The sequence below is a fragment of the Passer domesticus genome, chromosome 6 (genome assembly GCF_036417665.1).
Source record: "Passer domesticus isolate bPasDom1 chromosome 6, bPasDom1.hap1, whole genome shotgun sequence".
Taxonomy (NCBI): Eukaryota; Metazoa; Chordata; class Aves; order Passeriformes; family Passeridae; genus Passer; species Passer domesticus.
In genome coordinates, this window is record NC_087479.1 from 17645676 (window position 1) to 17670761 (window position 25086).

The following is a 25086-nucleotide window of genomic DNA, read 5'->3' on the forward strand; positions in this document are numbered from 1 at the left end:
ACTATAAATACAAAGTATTGAAAAGAACTAAGGAAAAATGAGAGACCATGAGTTCTGGCCACAAGTATACAGTGTACAATCTTTGTTCTTCCTCAGGACAAAGTGTTTTGTCATCATTACCCACCATTTGTGAAAAATGGCAAAATAGAACGTCATGGTCTACTGAGAAAAGGAGTAGCTGAACTATTTCTGGACAGATCTTTGAAACTGACCTGCTCTTACAGCATTTAAGCCACAAAATGACTTTTAGAAATAGCTCAAGGAGTACAGAAAATCAGTTATTAAGTACATGTGTTCAAAAGGAAACAAGTCAAGAACAATAGATAGTGTTTAGGATATAGAAATAGTGTTTTCTTCAGACAAGTGTTTAATTTTTTATTACGTAAGACAAAAGACTTTTGGATATATTTTCAAGTGCTGAAAAGCTCAATGCTTCTCTGTTCTTCTTGCATCCCCACATTTCTGATAATTGATAGATTACAGATATATTTAGTTTTAATTTGAACCAATTTCCTTGCACTATTAATCCAGTTGAATGCACACTGATTAATGGCATTTCTCAACTGAAATTGCTGAGTCTTTTTTTTTCTATCTATATACTGGTTGAATATGAAACAGAAAATAAATAATAAAACTGCTTTTGTTTCTCAAATAATAATGCAAATGAGAACAGTACAGACTGTTCCAGTTCAGCACAGTGACAAAGAAAGGATATTGTCACTACTGCTTTGTGTTTTATTTTCAAAACTGCAGGAAGTAGTATTTTATCCATGCAGAAAGCCCAAAGACTTTTCAAACTTAAGTCAATTTCCAGGCTTCTAAGCCTTTCTAGTGCTTTCATCTCATCTCAGGCAGAAAAGTGTCAGGTTTTAAGAATGTCCATTATCACACAGCAGCAGGAAATACAGAGGTGTGAGAGATGTCAGTGAATGTTCTAACAAGTGATCAAGTAAGAGCCAGATAAACTTTAAAAGGTCATGTACTGTTTCTCTGATGAACCCTAAGTGACCATATTATTTTCAGGGAGATGTAAGGTATTGAATTTATGAAATGCCATTGCTAGGAGAGGTGAATAAACAGTGATGCAGCCACATTTTAGAAGACATTAAAGTGTTTCTTTTTTTTTTTTTTTTAAGAAAAACTAATGCAGATGAGGTTCAAAAGGAAGGGAGAACAGTTTGGAGAATGGAGTTATATTGCAAATGGAGTAGAAAGCACACAAGAATAGAGGCAGTGAAAGCAAATGAGAGAAAGCAAACTCATCAGCTAAATAATATCTCTGCAGAGATATACATTACATTATAAAGACACCTCATTCTGTGATGTGTGAATTCAATTCACAATAATAGTTTCTTCCAATAAGATGCAATCATTAACCAAACACTGATCTCTCTTTCATTACACAGTAATGGTGGCGATTAAACTGACACCTCTTTGCTTGCAACTATTTATTCAAATGGCTCAGTTGGGTACAAAAATATAGACAGAACTCTTCCTGCAAGACAGTGATTTGGGACTGTCAGCAAGGATTTCAAAATACATGCAGTACAGTGCAGAAACATCTTCCAATTTTTTCTGGAGTTCTTGAAAAAATTACTTCCATTACATGAATCTATGTGTAGCCTACAGATCCAGCATGTCATTGAAGTGTAGACACATGCAGCATCATATCAAGTGTCCCTTTTATTCCTAGTGAACTGGAGTTTCAGCAACAAACAGAAATTCTTAGTTACTAGTGGGCAAAAACCCAGGTACCTCCTTCATATTCAGTATTAGATTATGTAAATGTTAATTTCCATTTCTCTCTGACATTTCTGACACTTGCACTTACTGTTTCAATGATATTTTGGATTAATAGTGCATTACAATTCAATCCGCTTGAAAGACTGCTATGCAATAAATTGACAGTGCACAACTTTAATCATTTGATACTAGATTAAAAAGCTTCACATAGCAGTACATTTGGAAATTATTAGGAGCTATGTCAACAACAGCAAAATATTTTTGGTGTGTGTTATTGATTAACTGGAGAGTTTAACTCCAGATCTAATTGCACACCAGCTAGCAGTATTGCAGAAAGTTTAATAACTGTTTAGTCAACTATGCATTATTGACATAAACTAATTTCAAAAAAACTTCAAGATTTTGATTCCATTTCAACTGGGTGCACATATCTGAGATAGCAATGAAATATACTGACACTTTATTAATTCCATAAAGAGATCCTTTCCTGGGTGAACTGCCAAAAAACCTCTGCAACGTTTATCTCTTTCTGAAAGCTTAAACAATGTGTACCCAAACTTGATCTTTCCTATTCAGTGCAGTAACTTAAGAACCACAAAAGAAAAACTTGGATAGGTTAAGAGGGAAATTATAATTAGGAAAATATTTGAAGAATAAATGTTACAGACAATCATATGGACAATATAAACTTTCTCTTAATATCACAAAACACCTCAGCATTACAGATTTACATTTCTAGAAAAAGTATACAAAATCTTATTGATATTTTATTTTTATGTAGTTACACCAAATACATTTTCTTTTTATTCACCCAAAGATATAAGCAATCGCCTCAGGAGTATAAAATGTCCATTGATATTCAACAATACTTGTTTTGTCAGGTATTTTCACCTTCCTCTGTTAATGGAGAGTCTTTTGTAACTTATACTCAAGCCTCAAGACTCTGAACTTCCTAGGCAGTTCAGCTACCACTCAGGCTCCAATAAATTCCATTAACATGAATTCATTAGATTCAGAGAGCTTGTCATATTGATCGTTGAGGGACCCAGTTTTAAGAATTAGAATGTTTCACTTCTCAAAAAAGATACCAATCCATATCTTGGTATTTGCCAATTATCATTCCTGACTATCACCCCGGTAAGAAAGGATTTCTCCCTCTTAAGCAACCATTACTTCACTTCCATACTTGGGATGTTCTATCTGGATCCTTAGTTCAGCACAATACTGACAGAAATTACCGAATCATGCATAATAAAATCTGAAAAAGGAACATATGAGTTACTTACATTCTTTATATCATTTTCATGGTGAAAGATATATTCAAACAATGCCTGCCAGAAAAAATATTTAAAACATTGTCATATTTGAAGAGAAAAATTGATAATATTCCTTCAGAGGAATATGGAATCTTAATTAGGCTAAGCAGAAATTAATTATTTGGGAAAACAATCACATTCACACATAACAAATGCTGACATTTACATTTAAGACTCCAACAGGCAAAATCTATAGATGTGCTATACTGTCATCACAGGAAAGCATCTTAATTCCTAACCTCCTGCAAAAGATTAGCAGCATTGCTGCTTTTCTTTGGTGTTCACTTTAAAACATAAAAGGCAGCTGAAATTGAATATATGTTTAAAAATCTGGTACATGTTTAATGACTTCTTACCTGTAAAATCAACCAGTGAACTAAAAAAAGCTTTTTGCAATGGACACTCAGGTGCTTATGTGGTGGTAAGCCTACTTAAATTAAACACAGATTTATTAAGAATGCAAGCTGAGCAAACTTTGCCTTTGGAGAAAAAAAAAATTAAACGCTGCAATATTTTGGGATCTGTAAAGGAAAAAATATTTTTAAATTGTTTGTAAATTATAAATAAATGCTAATAATACTCTGCTTCTGAAAAAAACATCATAATAACAAAGCTTAAAGAAGTCACATTCATCAGCTGTGCTGCAGTTAACTCCTTATAAGGCCACAAGAATTACACATCAAAATAACTGCAGCTTGGTTTCCTCCTGTATAAAGCTAATTAAGTCATACTACCTTGCAGCTGCTCTGCACTAGAATATTAGATGAGTATATATCAGGTAATGGGGGTGGTATTTTCAGTGAATAAAATGACATTGAAAGATACTGGATAACTAAATGGAGACTGAAAGCCTCTGTTCCCAAAAATGTATTATGGGTGCAAGTAACTCAAGGTTCAATTGAGTTGAACCTTGACCTTCTGCATCCAAATCCCAGGTCTTAATTGCTTCTAAAGAACAGAACATTTTTCTAAATTAGTTTAATTCATTCTAAAACACCAGGAGAAAATATTGCCCCAGGAGTAAAGAAATACAGAACAAGACCTCAGCCTCCTAAGGGCTTCCATGACCCTACTGCCAGATTTTCTTAGACAAAATTCTTACAATATTTACCTTCAGGAAACTAGAGAATTACTAATAAATTGTCATATCTTCTGAGGAAAATAAACCACAACCTACTTTTCTTCTAGTTTCGGTCAGAAAAAACTCTGAACAGATGATTAGAAGACATTAAGGCATTATAAATAGTAACACATTTATAAGAAGCTTAGAATAGGTAGATAAGAAAAGAATAGACAATAAAGAAGTAGTGGAACATTTTCTCCTCTAGTTCAATAACAGAGGAGCATTCAGTAAAAGTGTGTAAATCTGAAGTGACAAGAAAGATGTTTTCTTGCACGGCTGGCATGAGGAATTTACTGCTGTTATGCACAGACACTGACCTTCAAAAGGATTTAAGTGGCTGAACATTCGCATGGATAAAAATATCTAGAGTTATCTTAATAAGTCTATCAAAAATCCACAAGCTAAAAAAGATAAAACTTTCTGTTTCATACCAGAGAATAGTTGCTAACTGGGATTTACCAGGGACTTTCTCTGGTGACAGGTGATACCTTATACATCTACTGTGGTATTTCCTGGGATAGTCTTTAACATGGTTAATGTTAGTCAAAGAGAAGCCACATTTCTGTATGCTTCAAAACACTGGAAAACCTCAGACAGATAATCTAACTTTTAAAAAGATATAGTGAGGTTACTTTTCAAACCCATAAGGAGGAAGTATGTAGGAGGTATTCAAATACAAACATGAATATACTGGCTAATTATGTGAATTCAATAGCTGCAAGGTTTATGCACTAGGAGAGGTGACAGCTCAAAAAGTTTTGAAACTTTAATCTATTATTCTTAATGGAGAGTGCAGTCTGCATTCTCACCTCCTGCTTTGGCTTTAAACTTGCTGCTCTTTTGTTTAAAAAAAAGTTATAAATCCATGTAGCTCCGAATTTAAACTTAGATCTTACATTTTGTGTGAAATGTTAATGTCATAATGTATTAGCTTCATAATACTGACAAGTACACTTGCTGCCTATGGATGTTTCTATGACTGTTGATTTACATTTTTTGGCTTAAGCTTCTTTTCATATGAAACTGAAGAAAGACAAATCTGCCACAGAAAATGCTAATTAAAACCCAAAATTGTTAAAAATATGTATGTTTCTCATTCCTGAGAACCGTTGTTGAGAATATTTCCTCTGAAAGCTAACCTACCTACTTAAATAGCATGTAGTTAGCTATCACAATTAAAAGCTAGCTGTCTTCAAGCAGAAAAACTAAGCCTAGTTTTTATCGATGTGTCTTGTGCTTCTTAATCCTTACAGGTTTTTTACATTCCCCCTGTTTTCCAGACTGTAATGGAGTTATAATAATGTGTCTGCTGGCTGATTGCCAGCAAGGACATAATTGGACAAAAAGCATGCAGTGTTTTTTCAGCACTGATAATGAACTGATTTGTAACTGCCCTCAGATGACAGCCTGGAAATCTTCAATTACCTCACCAGACTAGAACTTACTATATTTGATACCTATTCTTCTGCCTAGTTTGGTTAAGAGGCCAAGGGACAATGATGCAAGCATTGGGGGAAGGATACAGTACAATTACACAAGATTTATTTCCAACTGAAAAGCAATGCCCTACATCAGTCTAGATCAGGCTTTAATAAGCAAAGAAATTTCCTGGTTGCTTATGAAAAACTGTTAACCAAAGTTTTGGACTGGAAGAGCTATTTCCACCAGCACATTATCAGATACTGCCAGTTTTCTTAACAGTGTTCACCATCATGTTTCTCAAACTAGACTAAACTCATACTGGTGTGTTAGGCTGAGAGCCAAATGTAGCTCCCTAGAGTGTGTTTGATACCTTGTGCTCCCTAGAGATAATTCCTTGATAGGTTGTGCAAAATGAGCTGCTGACCTCAACCCAACAGTTGTTTTTAAGAACACACTATACACAGAAAATACCATAAAGCTAACTGGTTGTGTTGGGGAAAGATTCAACTGAAAGGCAAGACAGATCTTCTCACAACTTTCAGCTACCTGCCACTCAGAGCTGAAACCTGTAAGTTGGGTGGATAACCTGCAAAAACCTGCTCTACTGTCAGATAGTTTCACTGGCCGTCAATCTGATGATCTTAGCTGAAAATTAAGAAGTATTCTGAACAAAAAATGGTACCTTTTACATGAAAGGTTTTAACTCAAGCCATAAAAGCAAAGAAAAAATCCAAACATTGCGAACATTTTTAGGCCAGGATTGCCATCTATTTGTACACAGAACCACATTTCCAGACATTAAAGAAGGTTCTGCTGGTTTTTTACTCCTGGCTTCTCTTTTCTTTTTTTATCTGCCCTTCATCATTCCTAGATGCACAGCTCAAAATTATTTACCAGTGGAACATTTTTTCCTATACAAATGTTTTTCCTAGGTTATACTTTCACCCTAACCTCTTTAGACATAGCTTCAAGTCTGGTAAACACTGTCAAAAGGTGACTAACACACTATTTTTCTGGAGTTAATATCTAAACCACTTTTCATCATTGTTTTTATCCCCAATCCCACGCACAGTTACATCAGAATGACACCAGAAAACAAGTAAAAGATAACACAACACTAACTAAAATTGTTACATACCTTTGCCAGTTTGGGTTTCTGAGCATATTTTGTTAGATTCAGTCGAGACAGATTTATGAAAGGGCCATCTGGATTTGTTAGCATTGAAGCCTGAGGGGGAAAAAAGAAGCTTTTTAAGTGGGAAGATCCCCTACACTTTTCCTGAAGATTTTCAAAATATTATTAGTATACAAAAAACCGCCAAAATTCCAAACAAAACATTTGTAGATTCACTGCTCTACTGTGCAGCACCAACTCTGCCTTTTTCTTCTCTGTCTATCCCCACTACTTCCATACAGTGCCTAAGCATGTAGCTTGGAAGCTGGGATATGTAACCAAAAAAATCTTCAAGAAATACTTAGGAAGATTAGTTCTCACCTGCAGTAGTGAGAAGATGCCACATTTTGCCATTAATGTGATTTTAATATGTATTATATATTCATGCTGGTTGCAGTTTATTAATTTTGCCAATAGAATGGGATAAATTAGTATAGACTATTCTCCTTATCTTTTGAAGTGGCAGACACTGAAAGCTTATCAATTGTTTTGTAGTAGACACATATGGTGAAATCATGTCACAGTCTTTACATGGTTTTCCATTAATAAAGACTTGTCTCAAGGAGCCTGTGAATTTGGAATTTATATGAATCCTGGTGAACTTGTAAATTTATGTACATCTTTTTTATATAACCAGACAATCAAATGCACAAGTAGTTATATTTTCAAATTCTATTTTAAAGAGGATTTAAACACTTAAAAACAGTCACCTCCTTCAAACTTGAGTTTAGATGCAGCTTTTAAGTAAACTACAGCGTCAGTGTGCCAAGAAATCTTGACCAAGAAGATCAAGATTTGAAGAAGACCAATCTTGATCAAGACCACACTTCCACTGTGACTAAGAAATCTTCCACTCTGGGAAGAGAGGCAAGCAGCTCACCGTGCCCGGCCTGACGTACCCCCCGGAGGCACTGGTGATGGGACGAGCTGTGAGAGCGGTTCGAGGCGTTCTGATGGCCTGTTCCATGGTACTGGGCCGTCCGCTCTGCGTGCTGGGCCTCACGAATCCCGTTATGGGCCTTCCCGACTGAGTCACGGGCCTGAAGGTGTTCAGTACATTATCCTCACGTTAGGTGGTATTTATTGATACAGAATTTAAACAGTTCTACACAAAGCATTTCGTTTTCAGAAGTTTATGATTTGTTCATTTTGAACTCGTCACATTTTAAAAAATAAACTATCACATACCTAACAGCTGGGCTGGGGCCTCCACCTTGGCTAGTTCCAGGAAGTTTCAGAGAAGTTCCTGGTCCTACAAAATAAGAGCATTTCTCACTTCACTTTGAGATATTACTCCCTTGTCCAGAGGACTTTAAACATGATTGTGTTTTATGACAAACAGTAAGCCAGAAATTTCTTTATTCAAACTGAGGACAAAGAAGACAAACCCCAAATATTGCATTCTACTACTGATAATTTGAAAGACTCTTGCAAGAAACCTGTCAAACAATGAATACTGGTTTTCTTTCACCCTCTCCATTCTCTTCCCCATCCCACCTGGGGGGAGTGAACAAGTGCCTGTGTGGATACCTACTGTGATTGGCCCAAACAATTGTCAAGAACATCTTGGAAACACCACACAGTGCTAAAGGTAGAAGGTTACTGAAACAATGAGACCAGGCTAACTTGAAATGGTATATTTTCTATCTGGCACCCAGACTTGAGTAAGTAAATCTAAACCTTCACCTACAGAACAGATGGAGAATGTTTTCTCATGACATTAGACCCTGGTAAGATCCCCACCTACAATTTAGAGCACTGTAGAGTGTGAACTCATCCATATTCAAAGGCCATCAATGCAAACACTGAACCAGCTTGAGCCCAGGTGAACTGAAGAAGGATTCCCCTTTTCACATATTTCTGTTTTGACAGTGTATCATTAAGAATTACTACTTTCTGCAGGTAGATTTTCATTCACTGATATTTGATTGGCCAGCTTTTCTAATCTAAGTGAATGTCTACGAGATGGTTTTAAATACTCAGTTAAAAGCAACATATGACATCTATACCTTGCAGTCTCTTTACTGCTTGTTACTATGTACAGAAAGAAATGAGATTTAAGTTGACACAAGCAATTCTTGACAAATCACTGTTACTCATCTATGCATTTTCTATATACTTATGAACAGCTTTTATTGCAAATATTTCCAAGAACTGAAGATAAACTGATAGGTAGAGAGTTTCCTTCCTTCTTTTTTCCCCAAAAAAACTGTAAGTAGCCATCTGACTACAGCTGTATTTAAAGTTAAATGATACAAAATAAGGTATTAACCATGATCTCCTTGGTAAAACCAACTAAACATGCAATTGTTGCTAAAATACGTAAAAAGCCCCCTAGGATTCTCTCTCTTTTGGCTGGACACACTTAGGACTTCTATTGCTTACTTGCCTTCCTTCTATAGTTCTGTGAGTTTTGAAGTTTTTACTCCACAACAGAAAGGGTGGACAGTTCACTCAACACAGTTTCTAACATGGTAACTAGGACACTCTTCAGTGAAATAGGGAAAGTGGCTTTCAACTTTTCACACTAGCAGACAAATGTATTACTCTTCCACTTTCTGAACTATCTTTAAAACTTTTGCTGTAATATAAAACAGGCAAGACATTAGAATTCCTTTTTTCAGATATGTTTTTTAATAACTACAATTGTTTTGAAATTTTAGTGTACTGGGAGAATGCTTACAGTTCCTTTGACCTCACCCCAGGCAACTCAGTCCTTACTTTGAGAATTCCCAAGCCAACTAGCTATGAATGACTTTAACTCCCCAGTTAATGAAATAGCTGTGATTATCCCTAATGCCAATTAGTACAATTTTCTGAAAAATATGCTGTCAAGGTAACACTTTGAAACAAGATTACAATATTACCTGAGAAAATTAATGGTGTTAATAGTCCAAAAGTAACATAATGGATTTTTCTGTAAAACAGTGCTCTAGGACATTTTTGTTAATAAACAAGATTGATGGAAAATTAACACAGCAAAATTATAAGAAGAAAGACACCATTACATATGTGGGAAGAGGAACCACAGAAAAGTATTTTTTCTCATGGTTCCTAGAAACTTTAGTAATTATTTAATAACTCACGACAGACAGCAAAGTCATTATCAAGAGAGTTTAATCTGGAAACTAAGATAAGGGCAGATGTAAAACTGAAATGGATATGTAAGTGATGCAGAAGGATTTAAACTGCTTAGTAGGCAAATTATAGACAATACCAATTGTAATATCAGAGGTGTGGCTACACAGTTTCAGTTTGTGAACTATGACTTTAGTGGAGGAGGATATCCTGAAACATCTTCCACAGTGAAAGACCTTAGCCAAGAGCAACTATGGCTAACACACTTTAACAGCAAAAGGAAAAGCCCACAGTCAGTCAGCACCCATTTTTAGTAGGTCATGTGTACAAGTAGAGTAATCACAGAATCACAGAATGATGGAAGTTTGAAGGGACCTCTGGAGGTCATATGGTCCAACAATGCTCAAGCAGGGACACCTGAAGCCAGCTGCCAAGGACCCTATTTAGATGGTTTCTGGATAGCTCTAAGGAGGTAGACTCCACAGTCTCCGTGGGGAGCCTGTGCCGCTTCTCAGTCACTCTCACAGTTAAAAACAAATGTTTCCTGATGTTCAGAAGAAACCTCCTGAGCTTAAGTTTGTGCCCACTGCCTCTGATCCTGTCACTAGACACCACTGACTCTGTTGTCCTCACACTCTGTTTAGCGATTTCTGTGCTTTCCTTTTATGCACAAGTGTAACATTAGATGTACATCTGTAACCTCAGATGTATAAAGTAAAATCTAGGTGTAGAGACATGTTTTCTGCGTGTTAGTGTACCATTTTCTGGTTTGGTGACTACAGAAGACAAGTGGATAACTAGAAAGGTTTAAGAAAAGACTTTCAAGACTCAACTCAAAAATTAAAAGATATAGCTTAGCTGAGAATGAGAAGATTGTTTAGCTTATCAAAAAAAACATTACTGGATGATTTAATGACACATTTAACTACTTAATTTGGAAATATACCTTTGAAAATAACTTTGTATCAGGCATAAAATGTTCACAAAGAAGCAACAGGTAGAGTTACAGTTGATAATTCCCACCAAAGATATGGCACACTGATAATATCTATTAAATTTAATAATTTACAAAAGACTGCAGGAGGTTCTCTATCATTGGAAAGTTCTTATACTTTCTGAAAAATTATACACTAGCTCAGGCACACCTAGCAAATTTGAAGTACACATAGCAAAGTCTTATCTCAATGATTCAGAAGTGCAGGCTACACTACTGTAATAATTTTCTTTGGTTTTACAATCTGTGACACACTATCCAGAAAGTCACCTTTTTTCAGTTTCAACATAGTATGAATATATTTTTCCAGAATGCCTTATTTCTAAATAGTATTCATCAAACTGTTTTTCTTGGAAGATAATTTGTGCCACAGGGGGCACAAAATCAAATTAAATTCCAGATTTTATTACTATGGTGTTTTAAGACAGACATCTATAATTAGTTGATCACAATGCATAAACACATCTCCAGTACTGCTTGACTGTGGCCAAGCATGTAATGAAAATTTAAAAAAATATAAGAAGATAGATATGCAATTGCCTACATCTGTACAGACAAGAAAAGCCTTTAACACCTCAATTGTCAGTTCTGGTCTATGTCCAGTTCTTCCCTTGAACTCCTTGATACGGTACATGGTTGAGGGCCACACTTAATAAGTTACATAAAAATTTCCATGTGAACTGTATTAAAGAAACAGAGAAAAATACAAATACTTCCAAAAAAGTAGTGGAAGACTACTAATTATTATAATAACTAATTATTGTCCACTTGGAAGGGAATTGATGAAGCTGAAAAATAACTGAATAGAAGAAACAATGGCAGAGCTGAAGAACTGCTCTGTGAAGGAAGAGAAAAATGAAGTAGAGAAAAGCAGAAGAAAGAAACTCAGTTCCGATAATGTTTGCAGGACGTGATGCCAAAAGGTGGTATCTGACTGTTGTCTACACTACAGGCATATGGATAAAATTCACAGTACAGTGAGGGCAGATTTTTTCTCTAGTTTTCCCACAATGCCTAGAGAAGCCAGAAAGGAGTAAAAGAAATCAACATACTGATGGAAAAAGCAAGAGATCACTTGTATGCTCACTACATTTCCTCAAATGTAGAAGAAAAGCTGACTAAACACAATTGGGCACAGTCTGAACTCTCGTCTGACAGGCCTAAGAACTACATCAAGAACTCATGGTGGATCTCAACATTGCCATGCAACCATAAAACAATCTAAAACGCTGTTTTACCAATATCAAATGCTGTATCAGGTCACCTCAGTTTATACTATTCTAGACGACACAAGAGATGGCCAAAAGAGCTCTTGTTGATTCAATGTATTTAAGTGAAAGTCAATCTTACGTGCAACTTGAGCAATGGCATTTTCATCCAGGATCATCTCTGCGATTCCTTCTTGATCTATATCAATTTCATCCACATACACCATTTCTGTCAAAGCTCGTGTTTTCAGGCTCCAGGCAGCCTGAATGAAGATAAGTAAAAAGTAAAATATCTTTAAGACACCAAGTTAATAATCTAATCAGCAATTTTATCATTTTTTATTATTCACTTCACAGCTTTATTAGGCTTGAATAAGGTATTGACTTAAAAGAGCTGAGTATATCTGTCTGTCTGATGGAGGTATAAAAGGGGACTAAGTCCTTTGTTCAAAGCATCAGCTGTAAAACACTGTACAAATATATACCCCAGGCATTTCAGATTATGAGAGTACTGGAATCCATTTTAGTGACCTGAACTGACAAATTACTACACTGTATGTCTTGGAGGATAATCTGAGCAGTGTGGAAAGGCAAGCATAACTCTAGCCTATGTGACAAGCTTTGTATAGACTGTGAAGACATCAAATCAGTGGGGAGAAAAAAAAGAAAACAAGAAAAATCAATAGCAGCCATATAGAAATACCAACAAAGTAAGCGCAGGTCAACCACTTTGATAATTTGATATGCTTGTAATGTACTCATAGAACTGGCATGATATAGGAAGTCACAAGACCAATCCCTGATCTTCCATCAGATATTGAACAGATAATCCTAAATTTTCCAGAGTAAAAATCACTGCCAAAATAATTAGATTTGCTTCCTTTCTAACACGGGGTTCAGCAATCTGGTGGAAAAGCATATTTAATATTGGCTAAGGAGACCTTCAAAATAGAAACAGACTATCTTAATAGAAATAAAGGCCAAACACATGGAAACATTTGTTCCTTAAGTAAGAGGTATGAGGGTATTTAATAATTTAAGTAATCACTTAATGAGACACTTCTCATTCATTCTGTCTTTTCCTTTAGACTTCTCTTATACTTCTATGCAAATCAGTGTCAATCAAAAAGTAAGTGTATCTAAAGACGCTGAAATATTTAACTATTCTTTTAAAAAGTGCTTTCTTTCAAGCAGAAGGAGGACTTCAGCCAGCTGATTTAACCACAATTAGAAATCTTTGTTCAGGAATGAAGAAAAGGGAATTCAGCAGGATGATCTGAATCTAGGCCAGACAATCATAATCCAGATCTGCTTTATTTTCTTTTAGTTTCTTCTTATGTAGTAGGATGACAACCTTTAATTAATTTTGAGATTTCTGTTATACGTTCAACAGCTTTAATGGTTTTTCATGATTCTATGAAGTATTTAGCTTGTTCAATTTTTAATACCTTGATGCTACTCTATTATTTTCAAAGACATGTATATCTGCAGTCAACATGACCATGTCAATACAGGAAATATTCTTCAATTAGAGCTCTTGCATAGCCAAGCACAGGCTGATTTCGTAGTAGAAGTAAGAAAATCTGCTCATAGTAATGGTCTTTTAATGGAAATTGGAAGTAGTATCTCCTCTACACTAACTGCTAAAACTGAGGTCAGTTGTTTATATAGGCATAAGTGTATTATTGTGATTTTTCCAGTAACTAACATGTGAAAATGTGGTTTTTAAATCAACATGTCTCTTTGCCATTACTGGGCAAATATCTGTCATAAAGAAAACATTCCTTAGGCATCTATTCTAGTATAAAGCTCCTCGTCCAAGGCTTCACAGCCAACAAAAAATTCAAATATCACACAGTATTCCTTAATTAAACATGTGTTTCTAGATCACAGATTATCTTCTTTCTCTTTGTGAGACTGATAATTTTTTTTTTTTTTTTTGTGATAAGCACCATGTCTGGAGTTTATGAAGATAAACTGCATTTTTATGACATGGAATCTATACGGTAGGAAAAAGAAAGGGAAGCTCATTTCAGACAACCCACATATTCACAACATAACAAATTTAGCTAGCTTAACTCATAATCAGAACAAAATTTACAGTACCTAATAGCAATTAGAGGTACAGACATGTGATGCAGTTTATAAGTATACAGTATGTAAGTCTAAACTCCAGAATGAGAAGTGACAAAGTGTTTTTCACTCAGTTTATACGAAGTTCATAACTGAATCAAGTATTTTCTTCTTGTTCCTGAAAAGTCCAAAAGCCAAATTAAAACTATAAACTTTGTTTTCTCTGAATGTAGTAACATACTTTTCCAAGAGCTTGTATTCACAATAATCCCTTCTATTATAATAAATTTTATTTCATACACAATGAAAACCCCAGAACACAACTACATTGTGAAGGGTAATAATTACACTCCAGAAGATATCCAACAGTGTTTCAGTGAAACCATTCTCTATGTAAAAAACTTGCATAAATTCATAGAGTAAAAAATATGTTACAGAGCTGTATTTAAAGATGCCATGTCACATTGCATTTAATCTCTTCTGACTGTAGGCTGGAGCCAAGAGATGCCATCACCTGCACAATACTATTCTTGCCATTGCAATAATCTAGAGCTAATGTGGGCAGAGGGAAAATTAATTAATTACTCTCAGTCTTCCATCACTTATGCAAATCCTGATCATGCTACTAGACTCTGCACAAGATAGGCAGTGAGACAGAGCAGGAAGAGCATAGGTAAGAGCCCACCATTACATGCATTGAATAAAACATGAAAGTGAGCCTTAAGAGCACAAACATTGCTCTGTCTGTGAATACATGTTGTTTTCTTCCTAATCTCATCTGCAGATGAAGGCCATTCAGTTCAAGGTAGATTCAATTTAGCTTTTAGAAAGCACTGAACTGCTGAAAAAAGATATGGGAAAAATACGAGAGAAATAAAATTTTATCAAATATAAAAGCTGCCTGTTCAAAATATCAAAAATCTTCCCCTTATCAAAAGTAATGCCTTACCAACAACAACAAAAAAATGAGGCTATTGAGAACATAACTCCAAAACAAGTATTATTCAGTGTATCAGAAATTCTTCCCAATGATTGCATCTAACAATTGTATTTACCTGAAACACAGTGTATTCAGAATCAAGCTCCTGAAAAGAGAGAAAAGAGAAACTAAGGAATGGAAATGCCAAACAATAAAAACAACAACACAAGTATATTTATACTCTGTGACGATCTCATATTGCACAAACATTTTCTCTCTGATACATATATCCAAATTTCCATTTTATTACATTATCTCAACGTACACACATTATGAAGCTAATCAATATTTTGCACAGTGAAAGTAAATTTGCAGTAAGTGTATCTTTCTGATACCTTTGCTTTCTTGCTTCTGCTGAATCTAGCCATTTTAGATTAACGTGCAAGCCTTATGGAGCTGAAAAATGATAGATTAAAAGAAAATGAACTTGGAAGATGTATGCACATCTCTTAAAAATTAACCAGATTATCGCACCATGGTCTTTAGAATGCCTACTTTATCAAATCCTCTATAAAATCCTTTATAAAATTTTTGCACACTTTTTTTAGCTGTTGCTGGTGATCACGATTCCACTCAAGAAGACAAAAGAAAATTTAGTGGCTTTTTCACAGTACTTTTATGATGAAAATAATGTATTCATTGCACTTGTACAGTAATATTGCAAGTGGAATAAATGTCAAATTAACAGCCTATTGCACTACTCAAAAAACCCAAAGAAAAGCTACCAGATGAAGTTTACTGTAAGTGAAAAAAAACTGGAACTTGCAGCTGGAACTCTACTTGAAAACTTCTAGTAAAATTGAGTAAATACTGACAGGAAAAAATGCAGGTTTATCAACAATTAATGTATAATTATCATGTTTACATAATATTTAAACTACCCTTCACTTCCAGGGACTGGGGATGAGGTTTTCCTAATGTATTACTTCAGCTTTGGACAAAGAAGATGGGAGATAAGTATTACTTTCTCTAAATCACCATTAGTCTTTTGTAGTGTCAGATCATTTCTGCTCCTAGAGGTAGTGAAAAATTTCTTGCATATCTGGCATTGTGTAAATCTATCACAGTTAAACCAATTATATTGGACTGAATATACAATCTTCAAGTAATTCAGACTATAAAGGGACTTCAGAAAGTCTCCAGTCCAAAGCCCTCAAAGCAAGGTCAGCTATGAGGTCAGCTGAGGTTGCTCAGTGTCTTGTTCAATTGGATCTTGAAAACTTGCAAGGATGAAGGCTGCACAGTGCCACTGGGCAACCTGCTCCACTGCTGATTAGAGAAATGTTTTTCTTCATACCAAGCCAAAGCCTCATTCACTTCCCTGCATCATTGCATTGGTCCCCGGCTCCATTTTCTTGATAAAATGTATGTATCAGAAGGCTGCTATTAGATCACACCAATGTCTTCTCCCAGCTCAAGCACTGCCCTGCTGCTGGCTTGCTTTGCAGCCAAGACACAGAGCTGGCTTCTGTTCCACCAGGAGAATGGCAATGTCAAGATCACCCCTCTGTAGTACGAGGCACAGTCTACTTTTTTCAATTTGGACTTTTTTATTCAGTAAATTCTATGACAGCAGGGATCTGGAATACTGGTGAAGGACATCTTCCTTCTGTAGTGTACTGGAATTTGTAGCCTTTAAAGGATTGTATTTGGAGCCAAAAGGTCATTCACTGGTGTTAGAATGCATAACACATCTTACACATTGAGTATTCTGTGGAACTAAACAGTAATTCAGGGATTAATCTCAGTTTACTGTGGCGTACCTGGGCCTGACTTAGGCACTGAAACTGGCTTTGCATTTTAGTTGTATAATTAAATGAACTACTACAATTCTTTTATGTATGGCAGTTGTTTTCTAAAAAAAGGAAACTATTCAACTTTCTAAGTAATAAAGGACATAGCAATATTTCAGCTTACATTTTGTTCACCCCATTGTGTCTGAGTATTAGAGAATTTAAGAACAGTAGGAGGTCTTCCATACCATATGGGCTGCAGTAACTAATGAGGACAAGTTCAGAATATTATGTCAACACTGATACAAAAATGACTTGATGTTGCAGATGTGTATCTTATTTTAGGCACTGTTCATTAGTTTAAAAAAATAATTTAAAAATCAAACAAATTTGCTTATGTAGGAGCACTCATATTACTATAAAATTCAGAAATTACATTCCTCATGATTTTGGCAAAAAAGAAGAGTTGATCAATAATACTGAAACCATTGCCCTCTCATAACTGTAGGTCAGAGTATGCATTGTTCATACATACTAATACATTGTTTCAGTTTTTGACAATAACTTTAGATTTTAAGCAACTCTCAAGCAGGTAACAGGACCCTTACATTAATCAAAAGTATGGAATAACAAGAACTACATTAGAATATAACATATTTTAACATGGGTGGATCCAGCAGTTGCTACACATGCAAGTAATCCACAGGAACTAGATTTCAAATAAAGAGTTCTTTGAGAGGATTAATAAATAGCATTGTCCTGTAAGCTTGTCTCTCAAAACAAAAGCTCAAATTTATTCTTCATTTACACATATAAAGCTCCCTTGAAAGTCAAAATATTGTAAAACCAATGAAAGAACTATTTAATCCAGATCCCTAAATCCACTGAGGGCACTTTAATATTAAAAATGCAAAGTCAGTTTATTAGAATACCAAAAGTACTTAGAATAATTAAGTTTTTTGAAGCTTATAACCTGGAAGAGGGAATATATTACATACCTTATATTATAATAAGGCTTCACTCTACAATTAGTTTCAGGTGAGTATAATTTAATACATGCAAAATATTAAAATTATTATAGCCTGAATCAAATGATTAAGAGGAGAAACACAGCAAAACATCCCCAAACCTTTACCCAGGAACAATGACTTCACTCTAAATGTTACTATTTTCATGCATAAACTTAGTCTCTTGCACCAGTAAGTGATTTCATTTGAAGATGCTTTTCCAAATCAAGTTCAATGCCCATAAACATAATAAAGTGATAACTTTATTATGACCTTACAAAAACAAGTATGCAAATTACAGCAGCTGGAAGTTCAACACGGGAGAAAAAAGAACGAATGAACAAAAGCAAATCCTTATAGAAGACCATTTAATCAAGTTAAAGGAAGAATGCCCACTGTATGTCTATTAAATATATTAGGCAATTTTTTCCTATTGTTAAACTAGAGCAGGCCTCATACACGGGTTCTGTTTATTGCCTTGAATCCTACATATGGAACACAAAGAGTAATCAGATTAGGTGACTAATCAGGATGATCAACAGAGACAGTCCTGGATTGTATTTCCTCTAGGTCATGCTATTACTATAAACACAGAAGACAAGGCCTGTTTGCTTACAATAGGAAATAATTAAACTGAACACCAGTATTTTACGTGCTTCTATGACCAAATGCCAGTCACACGAGACAGTTTTTATTTATCCTGAGATAACATAGAAGTGAATTCCACCAATACCATATCTATTTCTAATTCTTAAAGGAATAAATGCACAGGATATTTTATAGAAAAAAAAAATCAATCTTCCATAAGATGCAATCCAGTAGCAGCTAGTTGTTCTTCTATCACAATATTATTTTTTAAGAAATCTTTAGGAAAACTTCACTGCTTTTAAAACATTTCAATTTTTTGTTGTGCCCTTTAAGATTTCAAGATTAATGATGGCATAGTATTTGATACTGCTATGTTAGGAAATTTCTGATTCATGCCTAGTTAGCTAAAAGGTCAACAAAGTACTTTAAAAACCTCCTAGGGCTTACTGCATCTGGTGACAGGGTTCAAAGAAAGTTCTGCACCAATTAAGATAGCCTCTAAATGTATGCACATGTGACTACTGACTGGATCATCACTAAACTTATTTTTTAGATCTTTATATCATTATTTGCCATGTTCTTAAAGGAGAACTTCTTGTCATTACTCTACTTGTGATACCAACATATCCCAAATACTAAGCTGTATGTACAGGGAGTGATAAATCAAGACATAGGTCAAGATATACTGGTCAAGAAAATTCCTTACTACATTTTTAAGTGTGGTGGCAAGAATGCACCTACTTCTAAAGCTTTTGTAAAAAGCTGGTTTCAGCAGCCCATAGCTCTAGGACACTGCTGCAGATGGAATGGAGCAGGAGTGGTGCCATCACTTAGCAGACGAGCTGGGAAAGAAGTGCAGACCTTTTCACACAGGAAAAGGCCATGTCTTTCAGGCATGAAAACACTCTCCAGTTAGGCAATGTCAGTCTCTTCTTCTACTTGCCTGCTGTTATATTACATGTCTTAGAAGGGAGAAGGCCAGTTGCCTGAGCATTAAAAATCTCTGACCTGCAAGAGACACTGTTTAACTCAACCTGGGCATGTCTTTAAAGGACACCAGCTCCTGTAGCTTAAATTATATCCTAATGCATGCTGTTCAAAGAAGTGAGCTCCTAACAGTGACAGAGGCTACTGTTCCTACAAGATCCCTCTTTGCCTGGTTGCAGAGGTTGGGAAGCACATGCTTAGCAGAATATGGGACAAGAGGATAAGAACAGATGGCACAGTGATTAAAGCTGTTGAGTATTCCTCATGCTGCACAGCAGCTCCCTTAATCCAAACTTTCTGCAAGTGTTGTCATTTGTCTGTCTGCTTTCCTGGTGCCCAACATGACATATCTTGGGTTTGATTTGCAGAAGGGCTACCGTTAACAGTCTAAGCATTAAATCTGCTGGAATTGCTATGTGGTTTTTAAGCATTATAAACCACACTTAAAGGGTTAGGTACCAAAAATTATGCATATTCCATTTCAGATATTTTGCCAGCTTATATTAAAATACTATTAATGTAATTCACACAGATGGAAAACAGCACCATTTTCAGTAGGTGGCTGAAGACAGAATTAAAGTTCAATCAAAATATTTAAGAACCACTGATTTCATTAACATGACATTTCAAAAGTAACAGAGATAGCAGAAATCAAAGTCAAACTGCCTGAGAATGATTCTGGGTTTTCAATTAATGTGGAAATAAAATAATCACAAATCACTATTCTAATATTCACAACTACAGCTAATTAGATGAAACACTACTATTGGAATAAATTCAGAATAATGGAAAATAGGATTAGTCTAGGCAAGCCAGGAGAGTTAAGTAATGTATGAAACTTATTTGAGTTTTAATGACCTCAGTGTTGGATCCAAGAGCCTTGGATCTTAATACCTTTCAAAGGTTTTTAAAAAATGATTTTATTAAATGCAAGGTATATATGCCACAATCCATAAATATTATTCAATTTTTCATTCTGTTGTATCAAGTAAGTTCAAAATGGTTTGTAAGGTTTCAAGGATGTACAAAACATATTCTTGAGGCATGTTACCACTTTCTTTACTCCACACCTGAAGTTTAGCTGGGTAAAGAGGACACCTGAAAGTAGCAAGTGTTACAAAGGAATAAGCTGAAAGTGCAACAACATGGGTAAGGAAAACACCTTTACAAATGAGAAGCAGAATAATAAAATAAACACAGGGTTATCTGGACAGATAACCACAAAATATTAGAATTTTAAGTTGATTACAATAAAAAAGGTAAAATATAAATATCATGAACACAGTTGGCTGACAAAGAGAAATGTTGTTCCATGTTAAGTTTGGGATTAATGTTAAAATTATATTCTAATTAGACAATCAAATATGTTTTGTTTAAGAGATTTGAGCTGTAACATTTTGTATGTTGAACTGGTCTGAGTTTTGCTCAAGTTGCACTCTTGAAAGTTATTTAACCAATATTCTGGTTTCTGCAACCTGCTGTACCACAATGAACAGGTGGTATAAATAATGCTACATCTCCTGTCAGGAGCTGTGCTTTTTGTCTGGACTAACAGACAGGAATGATGGAAAAGAGCTGTGAAGCCATTACATTACACACCATGAATGTAGTATATTCCATGATCCTTCTGAAACAACATGCTGAATTTCCATTCATTTATCATCTCTCCACTTATTTTATTCTTTAAGAAAATTTCTACATTTTTATTCTTTACATTAAATACTTTATACATAGAGTAAAATCCACTCGGTGTCTGCAAACTTTACTTGAACATTGCTGCATGAAATCTTTTCAGACAAAGACTGAAACATCTGCCATGCATTTTTAAATGTTATAAAGACTGATATTTCCCAATCATAAAGATATAGACTTTCAAATACTTTTAAAAATCATTCATTCCTGCTTAAAATGAGCTCTTAATAAGGATTCCTCGAGAAGATTATATAAGGCAAGAATCAAACTAATCTTATTTCAAGTTTGCCTCTCTTCCATCTGAACTTTCCAGTAGGTTTGAAATGTGCTGCTGCTGAAGAGCACCTTTTCCACACAAAATTGTGGATAGGAACACAGCTCTAAACTGAATATACTGAAGTTATAAAGTCCAGTCATTTGCATGCAACTGTGGCCTGAAAGTTTTTCCAAAACAGTGATGAATCTTGGTATTCAGAGACTTCACCTAAGACTTCTAAGAGCTTATGATTTGATGTGGTAGAGACAATGTTCACAACCCACCACTTCTCAAAGGAAATTGTCTCAAATGTTTTTCTTCTTTCGTTCTTATAAAAGATGAAGCTTATTGGCTAGTGTGAACATTTTAAAGATTAAATTAGGTGATCAACCATTTGTCTCAACTTAGTATAGAATTTGGAAAAACTCTCATATTTCTGGTATATAAGGTCCTTGTTCTCTAAAGACAATGTGTACCTTGCCTAAGCAAACAATTTATTTTATGTACTTAAATGTTTCACCACGTGTGATCTATATGTGGAAGAAGGAAAACCAATTAGGATCTACATCAGAGAATCACAGAATGTGAAGGATTTGAAATGGACTTTTAAGATGATCTAGTTCCACCCTGCCCTTGCCATTGACAGGGACACCTCCAATCTGACCAGGTTGCTCAAGGCCTTACCCAACTACATCCTCTCACTCTGTTTTGCTCCTTTCCAACTACATCCTCTCACTGCTGTTTGTTCATTTCCAACTACATCTTCTCACTGCTGTTTTGTTCATTTCCTCCTAAGCCTTTTTTCTCAGCCTCATACACCTTGTATTCCTTACTAGTGCCACTAGCCCAGCAGAAGTTTGGAGTTGACAAGTGCAACAATACCATTTCATACTTGAGTTTAAGCACAGAGTAGAAATGCAGTTGTCTTTACATTCCCATGTTGAGATCATAGATTGAAAAATGTTTTACTCATTAAAAACTTTATAAATCAAGAGCAATGGAAGCATCATGATCTTTACAACTTTTATTTACTGTTATCTGTGCTATTTCAAGAGTTTCTTTTACAAATCAAGTGTTGTCCTTCCACATGCAAAGATCACATATATAAAGACCCAATAATGTAAATACAAATAAATAATGCAGCACTAGCATGGAACTAATACTGAGTCCCATTTAGGGTTCAGGAATATTGCTCTTGGAATACTCTCTCCACTAAAAATGTCTCTGCTGATGGCTCTTTGGTGGTGCCTTACAGTATAAAACATTTTAAAAAAGAATATTTTAAATATCTACCCTAAATCAGATCAAACAATTCCTGTGCTTTATATTTAAACTATTGTGTGACCATGCAGCTTTCTTTAAAGACTTGTCCTTTGTGATAAAAAGAACTGCCTTCAAGATTCTTAAAACATCTGTCTATAGGATTTGAAACTTACAAATTTACTGTAAAGTTTAAGATGATACTGTTCAATTACTGTTTTTAAAATGTGGTATAAAAAATGTTTACATGCTTGTGAACATTAATCCAGAAACAACTTTTCCAAATCCTTTGCTCTTACAGAAGGGTGGGGAAATATGTAGGTATTGAAAAACATGTCCTACGTTTCCAGAGACTCTGCAGCTGGAAAAAGCTAAGAGAGAGGTATGCAAATAACTCCTGCCCCAAGGCAGGGCTCGTAGGTGAGCTGAACTAAAACGGATGTCTCTTAATGTTATGTGATTTGGTCCATGCAGCAGCTATGAATCAACAGGAACATCCCTAGCAGACCTGATTTTTAATCTCAGCTGTTCTCCCTTTAACTCCTCAAAGTCTCGAGTGCGTTAAAGTTCTCGTCGGGAAGCGCCTGGCCCGCGCAGCCGTCACGGCAGCACTCCGGCAGCACCCGCAGCGCGGCTCCCCTTCCCAAGCGCGGGGCCGGGCCGGGCTCCCGGGGCGTGTCCGAGGAGGAGCCGCAGCCCGGCCGCCGCCTCGGGCCCGGGGAGGCGGGAGCGCGGGGAGGCGGCGCTGCCCGGCCTCCCGCTCCGGAGCTCGGCGCGGCCCAGCGCTCGCTGCCGGGCTCGCACCGGGCCCTGCGGCGGCACAGCGGGGTCCCGCGGTGCAGAGGCAGCCGGGACGCGGCCGCCGCCGCCCTCACCGCCGCCCCCGCCACGGCCCGGCCCCGCTACCTGCTCGCCGGGCGGCCTCTCCAGCAGCTGCGAGCAGATATCCGCGCACTCCCGGAACTTCCTCCGCCTGAAGTAGCTCCAGGCATGGAAGAGCGGCTCCAGCCCCATCTCGCCGGCGGGAGCACCGCGGGAGCTCCGGCCGGGCCTTGCCGCCGAGCGGGGCCGCGCTGGTGCCGCCGCGGAGCCGCCGGGCCCCGCCTCGGCCGGCCGGGGCGGAGCGCCGGGGCCGCGGGGGAGGCGGCTCCGGGCGGGCTCGGGGCGCTGCCGGTCCCGGCCGCCTGCCCTGCCACCCCGGGCACGGAGCTGCGGCCCCGCTCTTGGCCCGGCCCCTCGTGGGCTTATTACATTAGTGCCTGAAGGCAGAGTTTGATCTGTAATATTGGGATCAGTAGGCTTCCAATAACCCCACTATTCTTGACTGTTGTCATTTTCTGTCCTGTTATCTGGAGGAGTTAGAATAAATGCCTAGTCAAGAATAATACAGTCCATTAATCCATATTTAGGTAAAATGTCTTTTAGAGCCATGGACCCCTGGCTGAGGAAAGTACAGCTTGCTGCGAACAACACTTTTCAGTCTTGCAGACTCATCAGTTCCTGTAGTTCATTAGTTTTTGCAGGGAAATTATCTGACCGAGATATTTAGAGATTTTAAAGTTGGAATACAATTGCTCCTGGTTTATATCTACTATAAAATAGTGATTGCAACCATCAACTGATGTAAAAGAAAAAATGCGTAGGGATGCTTGGAGCAGTAACTGCATTTGCGCTGTGAAAATCTTTGAGGGATGAACACTAACAATATTGCTAAAATGATATTGTTGCCATTTAATGAGATCTTTCTAGTTTTATTGCTTTTGTCACACCTGAACTACCAATTTGTCCAAGATGTATGAAATTAATACCTAAGCTAGCATGATCAATATCAGGTATAAAGCAGAGAAGCAGAAGTGGCAGTCCCAGGACTATCACTTATATGGGATATGGGAGATTCAGATATGGGAGTAAGTGGCTTGATCTGAAGTAGCAGTTACAGGCAGCTTTGCTTTGGTTGTCCTGTGAACAGGGCCCAGGTCCATTGGGTTTGCATGGCAAGGCTTTGGGTGAGAGATCATTTGGGTGGCTTCTGTGACAAGCTGCTGGAAGCTTCCCCTATGTCCAGTAGAGCTGCTGGCCAAGGCCAATGATGGTAGCACCTCTGGGATAACAATTTAAAAAAGAGAGAAAAAGCCTGTGCAACTGCAGCTCAAGACAGGTCTGAGAATATGTGAAAAACTGTGAAGGCATTATGGTCAGTAAATAAGAAGGGGAAGCAGTGCTGCAGGCACCAGAGCAGAGATCCTGCAGCCTGTGGTGAAGAGCATGGTGAGGAAGCTGTGCCCCTGCAGCCCATGGAGGTTCACGGGAGCAGAGGATGCTTGAAGGAAGCATGTGCTGCTCAAAGGAAGCTGTGAGCCTGTGGAAAGGTCACAGTCTTCCAAAGTCACATGGGTAGATACTGCCGTGCAGCTTCTCAGCAGAAGGAAGATGGCTCTGCAGCAAATTTTGTT

At 36.9% G+C, this 25086-nt stretch overlaps 1 protein-coding gene across 2 annotated transcripts in view; it reads right to left on the reverse strand.

The window, feature by feature from the left end:
* The window catches only part of TTC8 (tetratricopeptide repeat domain 8), a 42262-nt gene extending 18511 nt beyond the window's left edge, over window positions 1-23751 (reverse strand). Inside the window, exons 1-7 of one of the 2 annotated variants that reach the window (XM_064423632.1) lie at window positions 23540-23751; window positions 15187-15216; window positions 12201-12321; window positions 7967-8030; window positions 7659-7818; window positions 6743-6832; window positions 3030-3074 (exon numbers count right to left, since the gene is read on the reverse strand). In XM_064423632.1, coding sequence (XP_064279702.1) covers window positions 3030-3074; window positions 6743-6832; window positions 7659-7818; window positions 7967-8030; window positions 12201-12321; window positions 15187-15216; window positions 23540-23647 — 618 coding nt within the window. In that variant the 5' untranslated portion in view covers window positions 23648-23751. Of the gene's footprint in view, window positions 1-3029; window positions 3075-6742; window positions 6833-7658; window positions 7819-7966; window positions 8031-12200; window positions 12322-15186; window positions 15217-23539 lie in introns of those variants that run through there. The other variant, XM_064423633.1, reaches the window with a different exon arrangement.
* Between the last annotated feature and the right edge of the window lie 1335 nt (window positions 23752-25086).